This window comes from Salvelinus namaycush, chromosome 31 (assembly GCF_016432855.1).
Source record: "Salvelinus namaycush isolate Seneca chromosome 31, SaNama_1.0, whole genome shotgun sequence".
In the NCBI taxonomy this organism is placed as follows: Eukaryota; Metazoa; Chordata; class Actinopteri; order Salmoniformes; family Salmonidae; genus Salvelinus; species Salvelinus namaycush.
The window spans coordinates 42,456,455-42,470,552 of NC_052337.1; the positions used below are offsets into that span (position 1 = coordinate 42,456,455).

The 14,098-nt window shown below is 41.9% G+C and overlaps 2 protein-coding genes across 2 annotated transcripts in view; one reads left to right on the forward strand and one right to left on the reverse strand.

Annotated features, from left to right (window-relative positions):
- Positions 1-6,048, reverse strand: part of LOC120025654 (ADP-ribosylation factor-like protein 15) — a 63,883-nt gene extending 57,835 nt beyond the window's left edge. Inside the window, exon 1 of the mRNA XM_038970200.1 lies at positions 5,707-6,048. Within this exon, the coding sequence (XP_038826128.1) occupies positions 5,707-5,718 (12 nt within the window). The 5' untranslated portion in view covers positions 5,719-6,048. The remainder of the gene's footprint in view (positions 1-5,706) is intronic.
- A 2,327-nt stretch (positions 6,049-8,375) lies between these two features.
- LOC120025652 (sorting nexin-18-like) lies at positions 8,376-12,746 on the forward strand. The gene is made up of 2 exons (XM_038970198.1): positions 8,376-10,172; positions 12,003-12,746. The coding sequence occupies exons 1-2, from the start codon at positions 8,690-8,692 to the stop codon at positions 12,239-12,241; spliced, it is 1,722 nt and encodes a 573-aa protein (XP_038826126.1). The 5' UTR covers positions 8,376-8,689; the 3' UTR covers positions 12,242-12,746.
- Positions 12,747-14,098: the final 1,352 nt, after the last annotated feature.

A 14,098-nucleotide genomic window follows, 5' to 3' on the forward strand; every position in this document is an offset into this window, starting at 1 on the left:
CAGCAGACATTGTGTGCTAGGTTAGGAATGCTGTGTTGCACGTGTAGCGCTACATTTTACGTGGCGTCATTTGGTTATGTACCTACGTTCTATAGCTATTCACGTCAGCTTTGACATCGGTTTTTCAAATTGGTGTTAAACTAGACATCGGGCCGATACCGATGTTGGCATTTTTTTGTTAATATTGGCAGATTCCGATATGTTCACCGATATATCGTGCATCCCTACTATTTACCAAGAGAGTTTTCATCTATATCTTTCGTAGCTGTCTATTTACCACCACAAACCGATGCTGGCACTAAAACCGCAATCAACGAGCTGTATAGGGTCATAGGCAAATGCAAAAATTCTCATCCAGAGTGGCTGATGATTTTAATGCAGGAAAACTGAAATCAGTCTTATGTCATTTCTACCAGCATGTCACCTGTGCAACTAGATCATCTTTACTCCACACACAGTGACGCATACAAAGCTCTCTCTCGCCCTCCATTTGGCAAATCTGACCATAACTCTATCCTCCCGATTACAAGTAAAGACTTAAAACAGGAAGTACCATTGACGCGCTCAATATGGAAGTGGCCTGACGAAGCAGTTGCTAAGCTACAGGATGGTTTTGCTAGCACAGACTGGAATATGTTCCGGGACTCATCCGATGGCATTAAGGAGTTTACCAATCAGTCACAGGCTTCATTAATAAGTGCATCAACGACGTTGTCCCCACAGTGACCGTACGTACATATCCCAACCAGAAGCCATGGATTACAGGCAACATCCGCACTGAGCAGGACACTAACCCAAACACTTATAAGAAATCCTGCTATGCCCTCCAAAAAACCATCAAACAGGCAAAGCGTCAATACAGGGCTAAGATCGAATCCTACTACACCGGCTCTGATGCACGTCAGATGTTATAGGGCTTGCAAACTATTATGGGTTACAAAGGAAAACTCAGCCGCGAGATGCCAGTGACATGAGCCTACCAGATGAGTGATATACCTTCAATGCTAGCTTCGAGGCAATCAACACTGAACCATGCGTGAGAGCACCAGCTGTTCCGGACAACTGTGTGATCACTCTTTCTGTAGACGATTTGAGTAAGACCTTTAAACAGGTTAACATTCACAAGGCTGCAGGGCCAGACAGATTAACAGGATGTGTACTCAGAGCATGCGCTGACCAGCTGGCAACTGTCTTCACTGACATTTTCAACCTCTCCCTGACCCAGTCTGTAATACCTACGTTTCAAGCTGACCACCATAGTCCCTGTGCCCAAGAACGCAAAGATAACCTGTCTAAATTACTATTGCCCCGTCACACTTACATCTGTAGCCATGAAATGCTTTGAAAGGCTGGTCATGGCTCACATCAACACCATCATCCCAGACACCCTGGACGCACTCCAATTCGCATACCACCCCAACAGATCCACAGATGACGCAATCTCTCTTGCACTCCACACTACCCTTTCCCACTTGGACAAAGCAACACCTATGTGAGAATGCTGTTCATTGTTCAACACCATAGTGCCCTCCGATCTCGTCACTAAGCTGAGGACCCTGGGACTGAAAACCTCCCTCTACAACTGGATCCTAGACTTCCTGACAAGGTAGGCAACAACACATCCACCACGCTGTCCCTTCAACATGAAGGGCCCATCAGCGGCGCATGCCTAGTCCCCTCCTGTACTCCATTTTCACCCACATGGCATCCGACCGCAAGGCACTACAGAGGGTACTGCGGACGGCTCAGTACATCACTGGGGCCGAGCTCCCTGCCATCTAGGACCTCTATACCCGGCGGTGTCAGAGGAAGGCCCTAAAAATTATCAAAGACTCCAGCCACCCTAGTCATAGACTTATCTCTGCTACCGCAACAGGACCCTGAGCAGCTTCTACTCCCAAGCCATAAAACTGCTAAATAGTTAGTTCAATAGCTACCCGGACTATCTGCATTTACCCTTTTTACACGATTTTTTTTGCCTCATCACATACACTACTGCTACAGGTTACTATCTGTCACTTTATTCAAAGTTATATGTATGGCTCCCAAGTGGCGCAGCAGTCTAAGGTATCACATCTCAGTGCTAGAGGCGTCACTACAGACCCTGGTTTGATTCCAGGCTGTATCACAACTGGCCATGATTGGGAGTACCATGGGGCGCCGCACAATTGGCCCAGCGTCGTCCGTCATTGTAAATACGAATTTGTTCTCAACCGACTAGCCTAGTTAAATAAAGGTTAAATTAAAAGAAGATATATCTACCTCAATTACCTGGTACCCCTGCACATCGACATGGTACTGTTACGCCTTGTATATAGCAAAGTTATTGTTACTCATTGTGTATCTATTATTATTACCTACCTCATTTCTACTATTTCTCCCCCAAAAAAATTCTCTGCATTGTTGGGAAGGGCCCGTAAGTAAAAATGTGACTGTTAGTCCACACCTGTTGTTTAATGGATTTTATTTTACTGCAAGCTCATTATCTTTCTCCCTCCCTTGGTTGTTTTGCAGCCAACATTTGCAGTGCTATTTTCAGCCTAGTTACTTCTTCAGGAAGAGCTCCATCCTACGACAACTTCTTATCAGTTCTTCCCATGGGAGAAAACACAAAGACCTTTACAGTTCAAGGGACAACAAGCTAATGAATGGCATGATTCTGCATTCATGCAGGAGTACTGAACTTCGTGGCTATGCCTGTAAACTAAAAAGACAGTCATACTGACAGACAGGTCAAAAGCATTAGCCATATAGCCCCTAAACACAAACAAGTCTGGTAAAGACAGCCCCCTCATACCCCCTTGACTTGTTCCACATTTTGTTGGGTTACAGCCTGAATTTAAAATGGATTACATTTAGATTTGTCACTGGCCGACACACAATACTCCAGAATGTCAACGTGGAATTATGTTTTTCAAAAATGTTACAATTGAATAAAAAAAGAAGTTTAAATGTATTGAGTCAATAAGTATTCAACCTCTTTGTTATGACAATTCTACATTAGTTCAGGAATAAAAATGTGCTTAACAATTCACATATTAAGTTGCAATAATAGTGTTTAACATTATTTTTGAATGACTACCTCATCTCTGTACACATACAACTGTCTGTAAGGTCCCTCAGTCAAGTAGTGAATTTCAAACACAGATTCAACAGCAAACACCAGAGAGGTTTTACAACGCCTCACAAAGAAAGGCACCTATTGGTAGATTAAAAAAATAAAAAGCTGACATTGAATATAATTTTTCTTTTTCTTTTTAATTGTACAACATGCATCCTGTTTGCAACAAGGCACTAAAGCAATACTACAAAAAATGTGGCAAAGCAATTAAGCTTCGGTCCCGAATAGAAAGTGTTTTGTTTGTCGCAAATCCAATACAACCAATTACTGAGTACCACTCTCCATTTTGTCAAGCCTAGCAATGACTGCATCATGTTATGGGTATTCTTGTAATTGTTAAGGACTGGGGAGTTTTTTAGGATACAAATGAAACAGAATGGAGCTAAGCACAGGGAAACTCCTAGAGGAAAATCTGGTCCAGTCTGCTTTCCACCAGACACTGGGATATGAATACACCTTTCAGCAGGACAATGACCTAAAACACAAGGCCAAATCTACATTTGGCATTTCACGGTAAGGTCTACACTTGTTGCATTCAGCGCATGTGACAAATAAAGTTAGATTTGACATTGGAGTTGCTTACCAAGAAGACAGTGCATTTTCCTGAGAGGCCAAGTTACAGTTGACTTAAATCTACTAGAATATATATGCCAAGACCTGAAAATGGTTGTCTAGCAATGATAAACAATCAATTTGACAGAGCTTGAAGAATTTTGAAAAGAATAATAGGCAAATGTTGCACAATCCAGGTGTGGAAAGCTCTTAGGGACTTACCCAGAAAGACTCAAAGCTGTAATCACTGCCAAAGGTGCTTCTACAATGTACTGACTCAGGGGAATACTTAAGATATTTCTGAATTTCAATTTCCATAAATTTTGTGAAAATTTCTGAAAACATGTTTTCACTTTGTCATTATGGAGTATTGTGTGTGGTGAGAGAGAAATCTATTTAATCATTTTTTTTTTTTTTCAGGCTGTAACAACAATCAGTGCAATACGTCAAGGGGGATGAAAGCTTTCTGAAGGCACTGTAACTTTCCATTTATTTTTTTTTATTTTTTTAAATAACCTTAAAATGAGCATGGTCTAATTGACTCAACAACCAAAAACACATATCTAAGCTTAGATTTCTCATTTAATCAAAAAATCTATAGTAATTTCTAGTTGTTTATTCAAGTCAGCTGGCTAACTCATTGATCCTCATATGTAGTATACCCCTCAGGTGTGATAGATTTGGATGGCAGATGTTGACATGTTAACACAAAAAAACATGAGAAAAAACCCCACACACAACCATTCAAAAGTTTGGGGTCACTTAGAAATGTCCTTGTTTTTGAAAGAAAAGCAAATTTTTTGTCCATTAAAATAACATCAAATTGATCAGAAATACAGTGTAATCCAGACTAATCCAAGTTTACCATTTAAAAAAAGCCTAGGCCAGCATCCCGGAGTCGCCTATTCTTCAAATTTGACGTTGAGAATTGTGTTTTGGGGATACTATTTAATGAAGCTGACAGGTAATGGCTTGTGAGGCGTCTGTTTCTCAAACTAGATGTACACTAATGTACTTGTCCTCTTGCTCAGTTGTGCACCGGGGCCTCACACTCCTCTTTCTATTCTGGTTAGAGACAGTTTGGCTATTCTGTGAAGGGAGTAATACACAGCGTTGTACCAGAGCTTCAGTTTCTTGGCAATTTCTCGCATGAAATAGCCTTCATTTCTCAGAACAAGAATAGACTGACGAGTTTCTGAACAAAGGTCTTTGTTTCTGGCCATTTTGAGCCTGTAATTGAACCCACAAATGCTGATGCTCCAGATTCTCAACTAGTCTAAAGGCCAGTTTTATTGCTTCTTTAAAATCAGAACAGTTTTCAGCTGTGCTAACATAATTGCAAAACAGTTTTCTAATGATCAAGTAGCCTTTTAAAAAGGATCAACTTGGATTAGCTAACACAACGTGCCATTGGAACACAGGAGTGATGGTTGCTGATAATGGGCCTCTGTACGCCTATGTATATATTACATAAAAAAATGCCGTTTCCAGCTACAATAGTCATTTACAACATTAACAACGTCTACACTGTACTTCTGATCATTGTTATTTTAATAGACAAAAAAAACGTGCTTTTCTTTCAAAAACAAGGACATTTCTAAGTGACAGCAAACTTCTGAACGGTAGTGTAGATACATACATACATACATACATACATACATACATACATACATACATACATACATACATACGATGAAGGCCATATAATGTGATAAAAATATTAGAATGAGCTCAAGCTTTAAACAGCTGGCCTAATAGCCATTATGACTAGGCTACTAGCCTATTATGGCTAAAACTACAGGCAGTCCAAGATTGTTTGTTGGCCCAGCTTTAATGGTTGCAATTTTTGTTGGTGTAAAATGGTCAATAAACTAGTGCTCCTCCTAGCAGATCAGATCGATAGACTGACCCCAAAAGCATTTCTACGGTGTTCAATTAATCAATTATAAAACACCACAATTGGCTAATTGTCTGAAGTTAAGGTAAACTAAAGCCACACATGGCAGCATGAAAAGCAGAAGAATATACCATACCAGATAATCCATGAAATACTTCAGTTTGACGTGCTCTTCAAAAAAGAGAGATTTCAGCTAAGAAATTGGTCGGCGTATTCCAGGTAAAATGGATGCATTCAAATCTTGTTCTGGTGAAAACTATTTAGCCTTTGTATTCCCCACCTTGGCCAAAAACAGCAATATAATCAATGTGTGCAGAGCGTGTTGGTTTCGACGCGTTAAAACTCTGTGGGTTATGCAATTACTATTTTCTTATAGACTAGCTAACATAAATATAAACATGATATTCTATGCACGGCCTTCTTTTCACCTGGATTTGTTTTGGTACTTATTCCCTCGCAAGAATCCGAGTTTGGGCTGTACAGGATATGTTGCAGGAAGTATGGATAGTTTTTTCAAGGTCTTCACTTGTTACCACAGACACAAAGTCATAATTATGGCTAAACCCCGCCCATTTCTATAATTTATCTTCTTAAAATCTTATTTTAAACCTAACATTAACCACACTGCTAATCTTATTCCTAACACTACCCTTATATTAAGACCAAAAATCACATTTGTGTTTTTATGAATTTTTACGATATAGCCGTTTTTACTTTGTGGCTGTGGTAACTAGTGATAGCCCTTTTTCAGGCGTAGCATTATGAAAGATATTCGAGCGAAACGGTGATATCCGGCTATAGTCTTCATTTGGTTAGACCTGACTATATGATGTATCGCAGACATTTGAAACCCTATACATCAAAATAAATTATTTTAATAAATTATTTTGATGCTATACTATCGATTACTATTACTATACTATCGAAGTTGGATGGGTTAAAATCAAAACCTCAACCACCGTTTTTAAACTTGGTCGAAACCCGGAAACGTACTTAAGTTGGTTTTCTTGGATTTTATGACCTCCCCCACTCGTCATTGGACGTCACGTGACCTTTGTACAGTATTTGCTTCATTTACTTGAACGATTAAACATTTTTGCAAGGCTGTCCCATTTGGTACACTAAAACAGTCACCATCGTTACATCTGGGTTTTATTATTTGAAAGACATGACAATTAACTGTATCTTTAAAGTAAGAGAATTTCCTCCCTCCAATAATGTGCGTGTCTTGACCTCTAGTGGTTTATACGAGACGATACACGTTGTGTTTGGGGCACTCTGTTCATGGGGCACTCTCTTCACAATGTTAACATCAGCAAACCGCTCGACCACATGACGCGATACAGGTGGTTTGCGGTTGTGAGGCAGGTTGGATGTACAGCCAAATTCTCTAGGGAAATGAACATAACATCCTCTGGCAACAGCTCTGATTGACATTCCTGCAGTCAGCACCCATTGCACACTTCTTGATATGCCACACCTGTCAGGTGGATGGATTATCTTGATAAAGGGGAAATGCTCACTAACAGGGATGTAAACAAATGTGTGTGCAACATTTAAGAGAATTAAGCTTTTTGTGCGTATGGAACATTTCTGGGAACTTTTATTTCAGCTCAAGAAACATGGGACCAACACTTTACATGTTGCGTATATATTTTTGTTCAGTATAATTTACACATGAAGCAATTTTCATTAGTGAGTTCTCTAATTACATTGGTAACCAGTTTGTAATAGCAATGAATCAAATTAAATTGTATTTGTCACATGAGCCGAATAAAACAGGTGTAGACTGGCAGGTAGCCTAGTGGTTAGAGCGTTGGGCCAGTAACTGAAAGGTTGCTAGATAGAATCCCCGAGCTGACAAGGTAAAAATCGGTCATTCTGCCCCTGAACAAGGCAGGTAACCCACTGTTCCCAGGCTGTCATTGTAAAAATGAATTTGTTCTTAACTGACTTGCCTAGTTAAATAAAGGTCAAAACATTTATTTTAAAGGCCTTACAGTGAAATGCTTAATTACAAGCCCTTAACCAACAATGCAGTTCAATAAATAGAGTTAATCAAGTATTTACTAAATAAACTAAAGCAAAAGATAAAATAAAAAGTAATAAAATAACAATAACAAATATATACAGGGGGTACCGGTACATGTGCTGGGGTGGCCATTTTATTAATTGTTCAGCAGTCTTATGGCTTAGAAGCTGTTAAGGAGCCTTTTGTACCTAGACTTGGCACCCCGGTACCGCTTGCCGTGCGGTAGCAGAGAAAACAGTCTATGACTTGGGTGACTGGAGTTTTTGACAATTTTTTGGGCCTTCCTCTGACACCGCCTAGTATATATGTACTGGGCCGTACACACTACCCTCTGTATGGCCAGAGAAACACTCAATGTTAGGCCACACTTCACAGACCTATGTTACATTATCACACAGCCGTGGTATAATTTCAGGTTTTGATTATTCTTGGTTAATTTGAATGATATAACAAATATGGGGACAGTGAAAATCCCGCAGTAGCGGCTACCTAGATGTTGCAAATGCCCAAAACTTCTCAAAATAGTAAAACAGACAGATTCCAGTTGCATGAAATGGTTACGTTTATTTTGCCAAAGTCCCAATGCACACTGCATGCATAGTGCAGTAATAATAATTATAACGACGTTATAACAATATTGCAATATTGAAACAATACGGCAACTTGACCAAATCTGTTGGTAACTGCTGCTGTGTTGCCTATTGAATGCATAGACATTAAAACCAGGTTGAATGTAACCTAGACCTGGCTCCACCCTCGACTATTCAGGCTTATTACGTGTGAGGACTAGTCCTGTTACGAGACTGAAGCATCTGGAATAGGACTTTCTCCCTCCTACCTATTCATGAAGAAAAATAATACATTGTTCTTTGCCTTTTACGCATGAATTTACAGACTACAGACGCATGCTTTACAACCCGAAACTTATTTTCGGACGAGATTCTACAGCCGCATTGCAAAGGACTACAACTAAAAACTAAAGAGGTGGGTGCTGAATACAAAGTGATACGGTGATCCCATGTTTCGCTCGCATGACTAATTAATATCAGTACTCAGTCTCACGCGCTCCTATTTTTTTATATAAACTATGGCGTTTAGAGCGAGAGCGTTGTACGACTTTAGTTCCGAAAATCGAGGAGAGATATCGATTACTGAGAACGAAGTTGTTACTTTGTACAGCGAACAAGATGTCGAGGGATGGTTAGAGGGAACTAACAGCAGAGGGGAGACTGGTCTTTTTCCAGCCTCATATGTGGAGATTCTCACAAATGATTCATCTGACATCTCCTCCAACAACAATGGTATGTCGGCAGATCATGGTCAAGCCGAGTTGCCATCAAGTGGATATGATTCATCATACCATTCCCAGTCCCACTCTCGTGCTGAGAGCATTACAGTTCCGAACCCTACCCACTCTGCTTATTCTGTGCAAACTCCACAGCACCACAGTTACCCAACCAGTCAAGGTAGTGATGACGACTGGGATGATGACTGGGATGACAGCTCGACTGTGGCGGATGAACCTGGAACGATACATGACAATGATGGAACTAGTTCCACAGCATACACGGTCACTACCACTTTGCCTGAGAGACGTAGCAGTGCCCAAGCCAAAAGTTCAGCCACAGTGGGTAAAAACCTCAACAGGTTTTCAACCTTTGTGAAATCAGGCGGAGAGGCTTTTGTGTTGGGCGAGGCGGCTGCCTTCGTCAAGGACGGGGACAAGATCTGTGTTGTCATGGGCCAGTATGGGCCAGAGTGGCAAGAAGACCCATATCCATTCGCCTGCTCCATCGATGACCCAACCAAACAGACTAAATTCAAAGGCATGAAGAGTTACATGTCATACAGACTGACTCCCTCTCATACCCAGAGCCAGGTGAATAGAAGGTACAAGCACTTTGACTGGCTCTATGCCCGCCTAGTCGAACGATTCCCTGTCATATCAGTCCCCCATCTGCCCGAGAAACAGGCCACGGGGCGCTTCGAACAGGACTTTGTCTCCAAGCGCAGAAAAGGTTTAATATGGTGGATGAACCACATGACGAGCCATCCTGTCCTGGCCAGGTGTGACGTCTTCCAGCATTTCCTCACCTGCCCCAGCACAGACGAGAAGACGTGGAAGATGGGCAAGCGAAAGGCGGAGAAGGACGACTTGACTGGAGCTAACTTCTTCCTGACCATCTCCACCCCGGCCGTTCCACTGGACCTACAGGAGGTGGAGAGCAAAATAGACGGTTTCAAAGCCTTCACCAAGAAGATGGATGAGAATTGTCTGTTAGTCAACGCTACCATCAACGAGTTCGCCCGGAAGCAGATCACCGGCTTTAAGAAAGAGTATCAGAAAGTGGGCCAGTCCTTCAAACTGCTGGGCCAAGCCTTTGAGATGGACCAACAGGCCTATTCTGTAGGACTGAACCGTGCCATAGCATTCACAGGAGAGGCCTACGAGGTTATAGGAGACTACTTTGCTGAGCAGCCCAGACAGGATTTGGACCCCATATCGGACCTGCTGGACCTGTACAAGGGGCACCTGGCCAACTACCCTGATATCATCCATGTTCAGAAAGGTACAGTATGGTGTCACAGCTGTCTCTGGTCTATGCCATAGTCTATAGACCAGTCAAAGCCTCTCTGACTATGGCCATTTGAGTGTTACCTCATAGGATTTTGATTTCTTTGGTCACTACCCTCATAGGGGTCATGTCATGCAGATGTTATGTTAATGACGAACAAAAACAAATGTTGCCTTGGCATTTCATGAAATCCCTTGAATCAAAATCCTTTATGTTTTTAACATTACTTCAGTTCATGTAACATTTATTTACTGAACCTTTATTTAACTAGGCAAGTCAGTTAAGAACAAATTCTTATTTACAATGACGGCCTGCCCTGGCCCCTAACCCGGACGACATATTGGACTCCTGATCACGTCCAGTTGTGATACTGCCTGGGATCGAACCAGGGTCTGTAGTGATGCGTCAATGCAGTGCCTTAGACCGCTGCACCACTCGGGACCTTGATGCACATGTGTTTTGTATTATGTTAAACTTTTGTGCTTGCTGGCAAAAGTTTGCTGTTACAGTTTATGCTGTTGAGTAATGCACTCGAACATGACTGGAAGGCATGATATTTAATTACCTGTCCTCGCAGAAATGTTGTCTCACACCCACTCAAGGGAGTGAGATCAGAGGTTGGGCCTTTGGCACATAAACCTCTGACATCTGCCAAATGCTGAAGTAACTAACTTTTTGAATAGAACTCTGATAAAGGAGGCTACAATCACAGCGCAGGGCTCGAAGATACTGCAGATTGGCCTAGTCTCCAAGGAAGGAAACACGGTTCAACGGAACTCTCTCGTTCTCGTTTTTACCAAGTAAGGCAACATTCTCTGATTTGTCAATTTGATTTATCACACAGTAGGTACATAAATAGGGGGAACTGTTTGTTACATGCTATGCAGTCCAAGTTCAATTGAGACATTGAAGGTTAGGTTATCCTACATCTGAATAGAATGAGAAGGAGGAGATTCCGGGGCCCCTTGTCCGGCGTTGCCCTGGGAATGTTGGAATGCGGAATGGAAGCAGCCTCAGGATTACATTTTTTCCCTCTCCAAGGGTGGGGATCTGGGGAGCTGCTCCACAATATGCCTGGACAAATTTCTTCCCACTGGCACCGGTGAAACAGTTCAGTTTATTGGTGCATTGGTACTGTAATCGCATGCGAGCGCTGAAAATAGCCAAGTTCATTTCATATCACGAGTATATTTATTCATTGACGTTTGTGTGGGAGCCTGCCTGCGTTTGTGTGAAGTGTGTGGTATTTATATTCCCCAGATAAGGGTCTATTCTAATGGCTGTAGAGAAGATTATTTCAGTAAGGCAGCAGCCAAGTCTTAAGTCAGATCTTCTACTTACACATTCAGAGCTCAAGCATGTGTCCTTCACTGCAACATTTTTATGGTTCATATCTCATTACAACTTGTAAAACTATCGCTGTTCTTAGCTATTCACTTAGAAAAAGGTTGCTCATTGTTTGTGGCCTTGGAGAACCTCTTAGCCTGAATACTCCACAGTGCACATAAGTTGTAAATCAGACGGACTGCTTGTAGTTAGAAGATTATAACTCTGTGTGAGTGGGACAATAGAGCATTGGCTTCGGTCTACTACTCTATGGCCAGAAAGGGTATGAAACCACAGTCAACTCTTTTCCCTGAGTCATGTTAAAACTTTTCAGAGACAGATGTAGGATTCAGCTAGAGTTGGCATGACTTAAGATAGCCTTTTTCCTTTTCACCACTTATAGGAATAGTTTTGATACCCTTCTCTCGAAACCCTTCCCATGGCCCCTTATCCCACCCATGTTTTTCCCCTCTCCCTCTCCGCCACCTCTCTCCTCAGGTGCCCTTACCAAAGTGAAGGAGTGCCAGAAACAGGAAGGGGAGGGATCAACCATCAACGAGCGCTGTAACATCATTTCCTGCGCCACGCTGGCTGAGATCCAGCACTTCCACCGTACGCGCGTACGTGACTTCAAGAGCCAGATGCAACACCACCTCCAGCAGCAGATCAGCTTCTTCCAGAAGATCACTGGGAAGCTAGAGGAGGCACTGCAGAAGTACGACGAATGTATCATATAAGGGCCTGAAGAAAGGAGGGTGGCTACAGAGGGATGGGAGAGAGGATGGTGGGGACAGAGGGAGAGAGAGAGAGAGGGGGACTTAGAGAGGGAGAGAAAGAAAGATGGCTAGAGATGATAAATAAAGTGCCCGGAGGAGATAGGGCATTTGAATGACTTGTTCAGTTCTCCATGACCAGATTATTCATCCATTCTACAGTCGAAAGTGAGTGGATCTATGCAGGTGATGCAGTGACGGATGGGAAAATGGGGGAGGAAGATACTGAAGATGCTCCTTCATTGACGTTGTTGTCCGCAAAACTTGATCATGTAGTCTAGCTTGACAGGATATGCTAAGTCATCACATACAAGAAGTGTCACTTCAGAAACGAGTGGGATGTCTTCCAAAAGGAACTGTATAGAATTGCAAAGATATCTCTTAAAATACATGTTTAACCTGTTGCATTGAATCCCCCTCATTTGCCTTTTTCTCTGAACAAATATAACAATTTCAGTTTCATGGCAAATATGAATGACATGTCTCTTTGTTTGTGTGTGTGTGTGTGTGTGTGTGTGTGTGTGTGTGTGTGTGTGTGTGTGTGTGTGTGTGTGTGTGTGTGTGTGTGTGTGTGTGTGTGTGTGTGTGTGTGTGTGTGTACATGTGTCTTATCATAGAGGGGGCAACCAAGGGGGGATTGGTATTTCAATATTCTGTTGTAGTTTCTGAACCTCATTATTTGAGACCTCCCAGAGAGCTCTGTGCCAGGAACAAGCTTTAAGATTGTAGAACACTGGAGGAGAACAGAACACTTGATTTTCCATTCCTTCTTATTGTTCCCAATGGAGAGGGAGGAGGGAGGCACAAATAACTCAGCCAGAATAATACTGCAAATGATGTCTCTGTGGGATTCCCTGATGTCGAAGGACATTGTTGAAATGAAATCCTTCCTCCTACACATGTACTGTATGTGAATTTGACGATTGAAGGACCATTGATTAGTATCCTCCCAAAACGCAGTTGTTGGATGATAGCCAAAAGTCTAATGTATGTAAGTTATTTTCCCAGGTTGATTAGGGTAGTGCTAGATGACTTGGCACACATCGCCCCCCGAACAGCCTAATACATGTAGAAGGGACCTCTATCACAGTCTATTTACTTGATCACACAAGGAACACTGTGTAGTCCTTTTTCTCATGTTTGCCCGGTCTACATTCAGCGGACAGCATGGCTGCAATTCAGGTACTACTACCAGGCCCACTGTTATTGATATAGGACACCATCTCTTCTCCTCTCCCAATAGTCAAGTTACTCCACCTCCACTGTGTTCATTATTTAGACCAGATTCCTTTTCCACTAGCTCTGGGTCAAGTTACATCTGAAACACTTGAAGGGAATTGAAATGGGTTGTTGTTCTTGTTAACACAGATATCTTTCTGAACTGAGTTTGCTGTATTTGCTCACCCATGTCCAGTGCTGGACTTGGGATGAAAGAAGTGCAGGAGCTGTCTTTTCCCAAGTCCATCCATTAGATTATGTTTACCGAAGTTCAGTGGTGTAAAGTACTTAAGTAAAAATAATTTTAAGTACTACTTAAGTAGTTTTTTGGGGGGTATCTGTACTGTACTATTTATATTTTGGACAACTTTTGATTTTAATCCACTACATTCCTAAAGAAAATAATGTACTTTTTACTCCATACATTTTCCCTGACACCCAAAAGTACTCGTTACATTTTGAATGCTTAGCAAGACAGGATAATTGCCTAATTCACACACTTATCAAGAGAACAACCCTGGTCATCCCTACTGCCTCTGATCTGGCAGACTCACTAAACACAAATGCTTTGTTTGTAAATGAAAATCGTGTCGTCTGGTTTGC

What these genes read in the sequence shown, in the direction of transcription:
- LOC120025652 (XM_038970198.1), top strand. Translation starts at nt 8,690, where the DNA reads ATGGCGTTTAGAGCGAGAGCGTTGTACGACTTTAGTTCCGAAAATCGA. An exon ending in TATCATCCATGTTCAGAAAG is followed by an intron (nt 10,173 to 12,002) that starts GTACAGTATGGT and finishes CTCTCTCCTCAG; the next exon opens with GTGCCCTTACCAAAGTGAAG.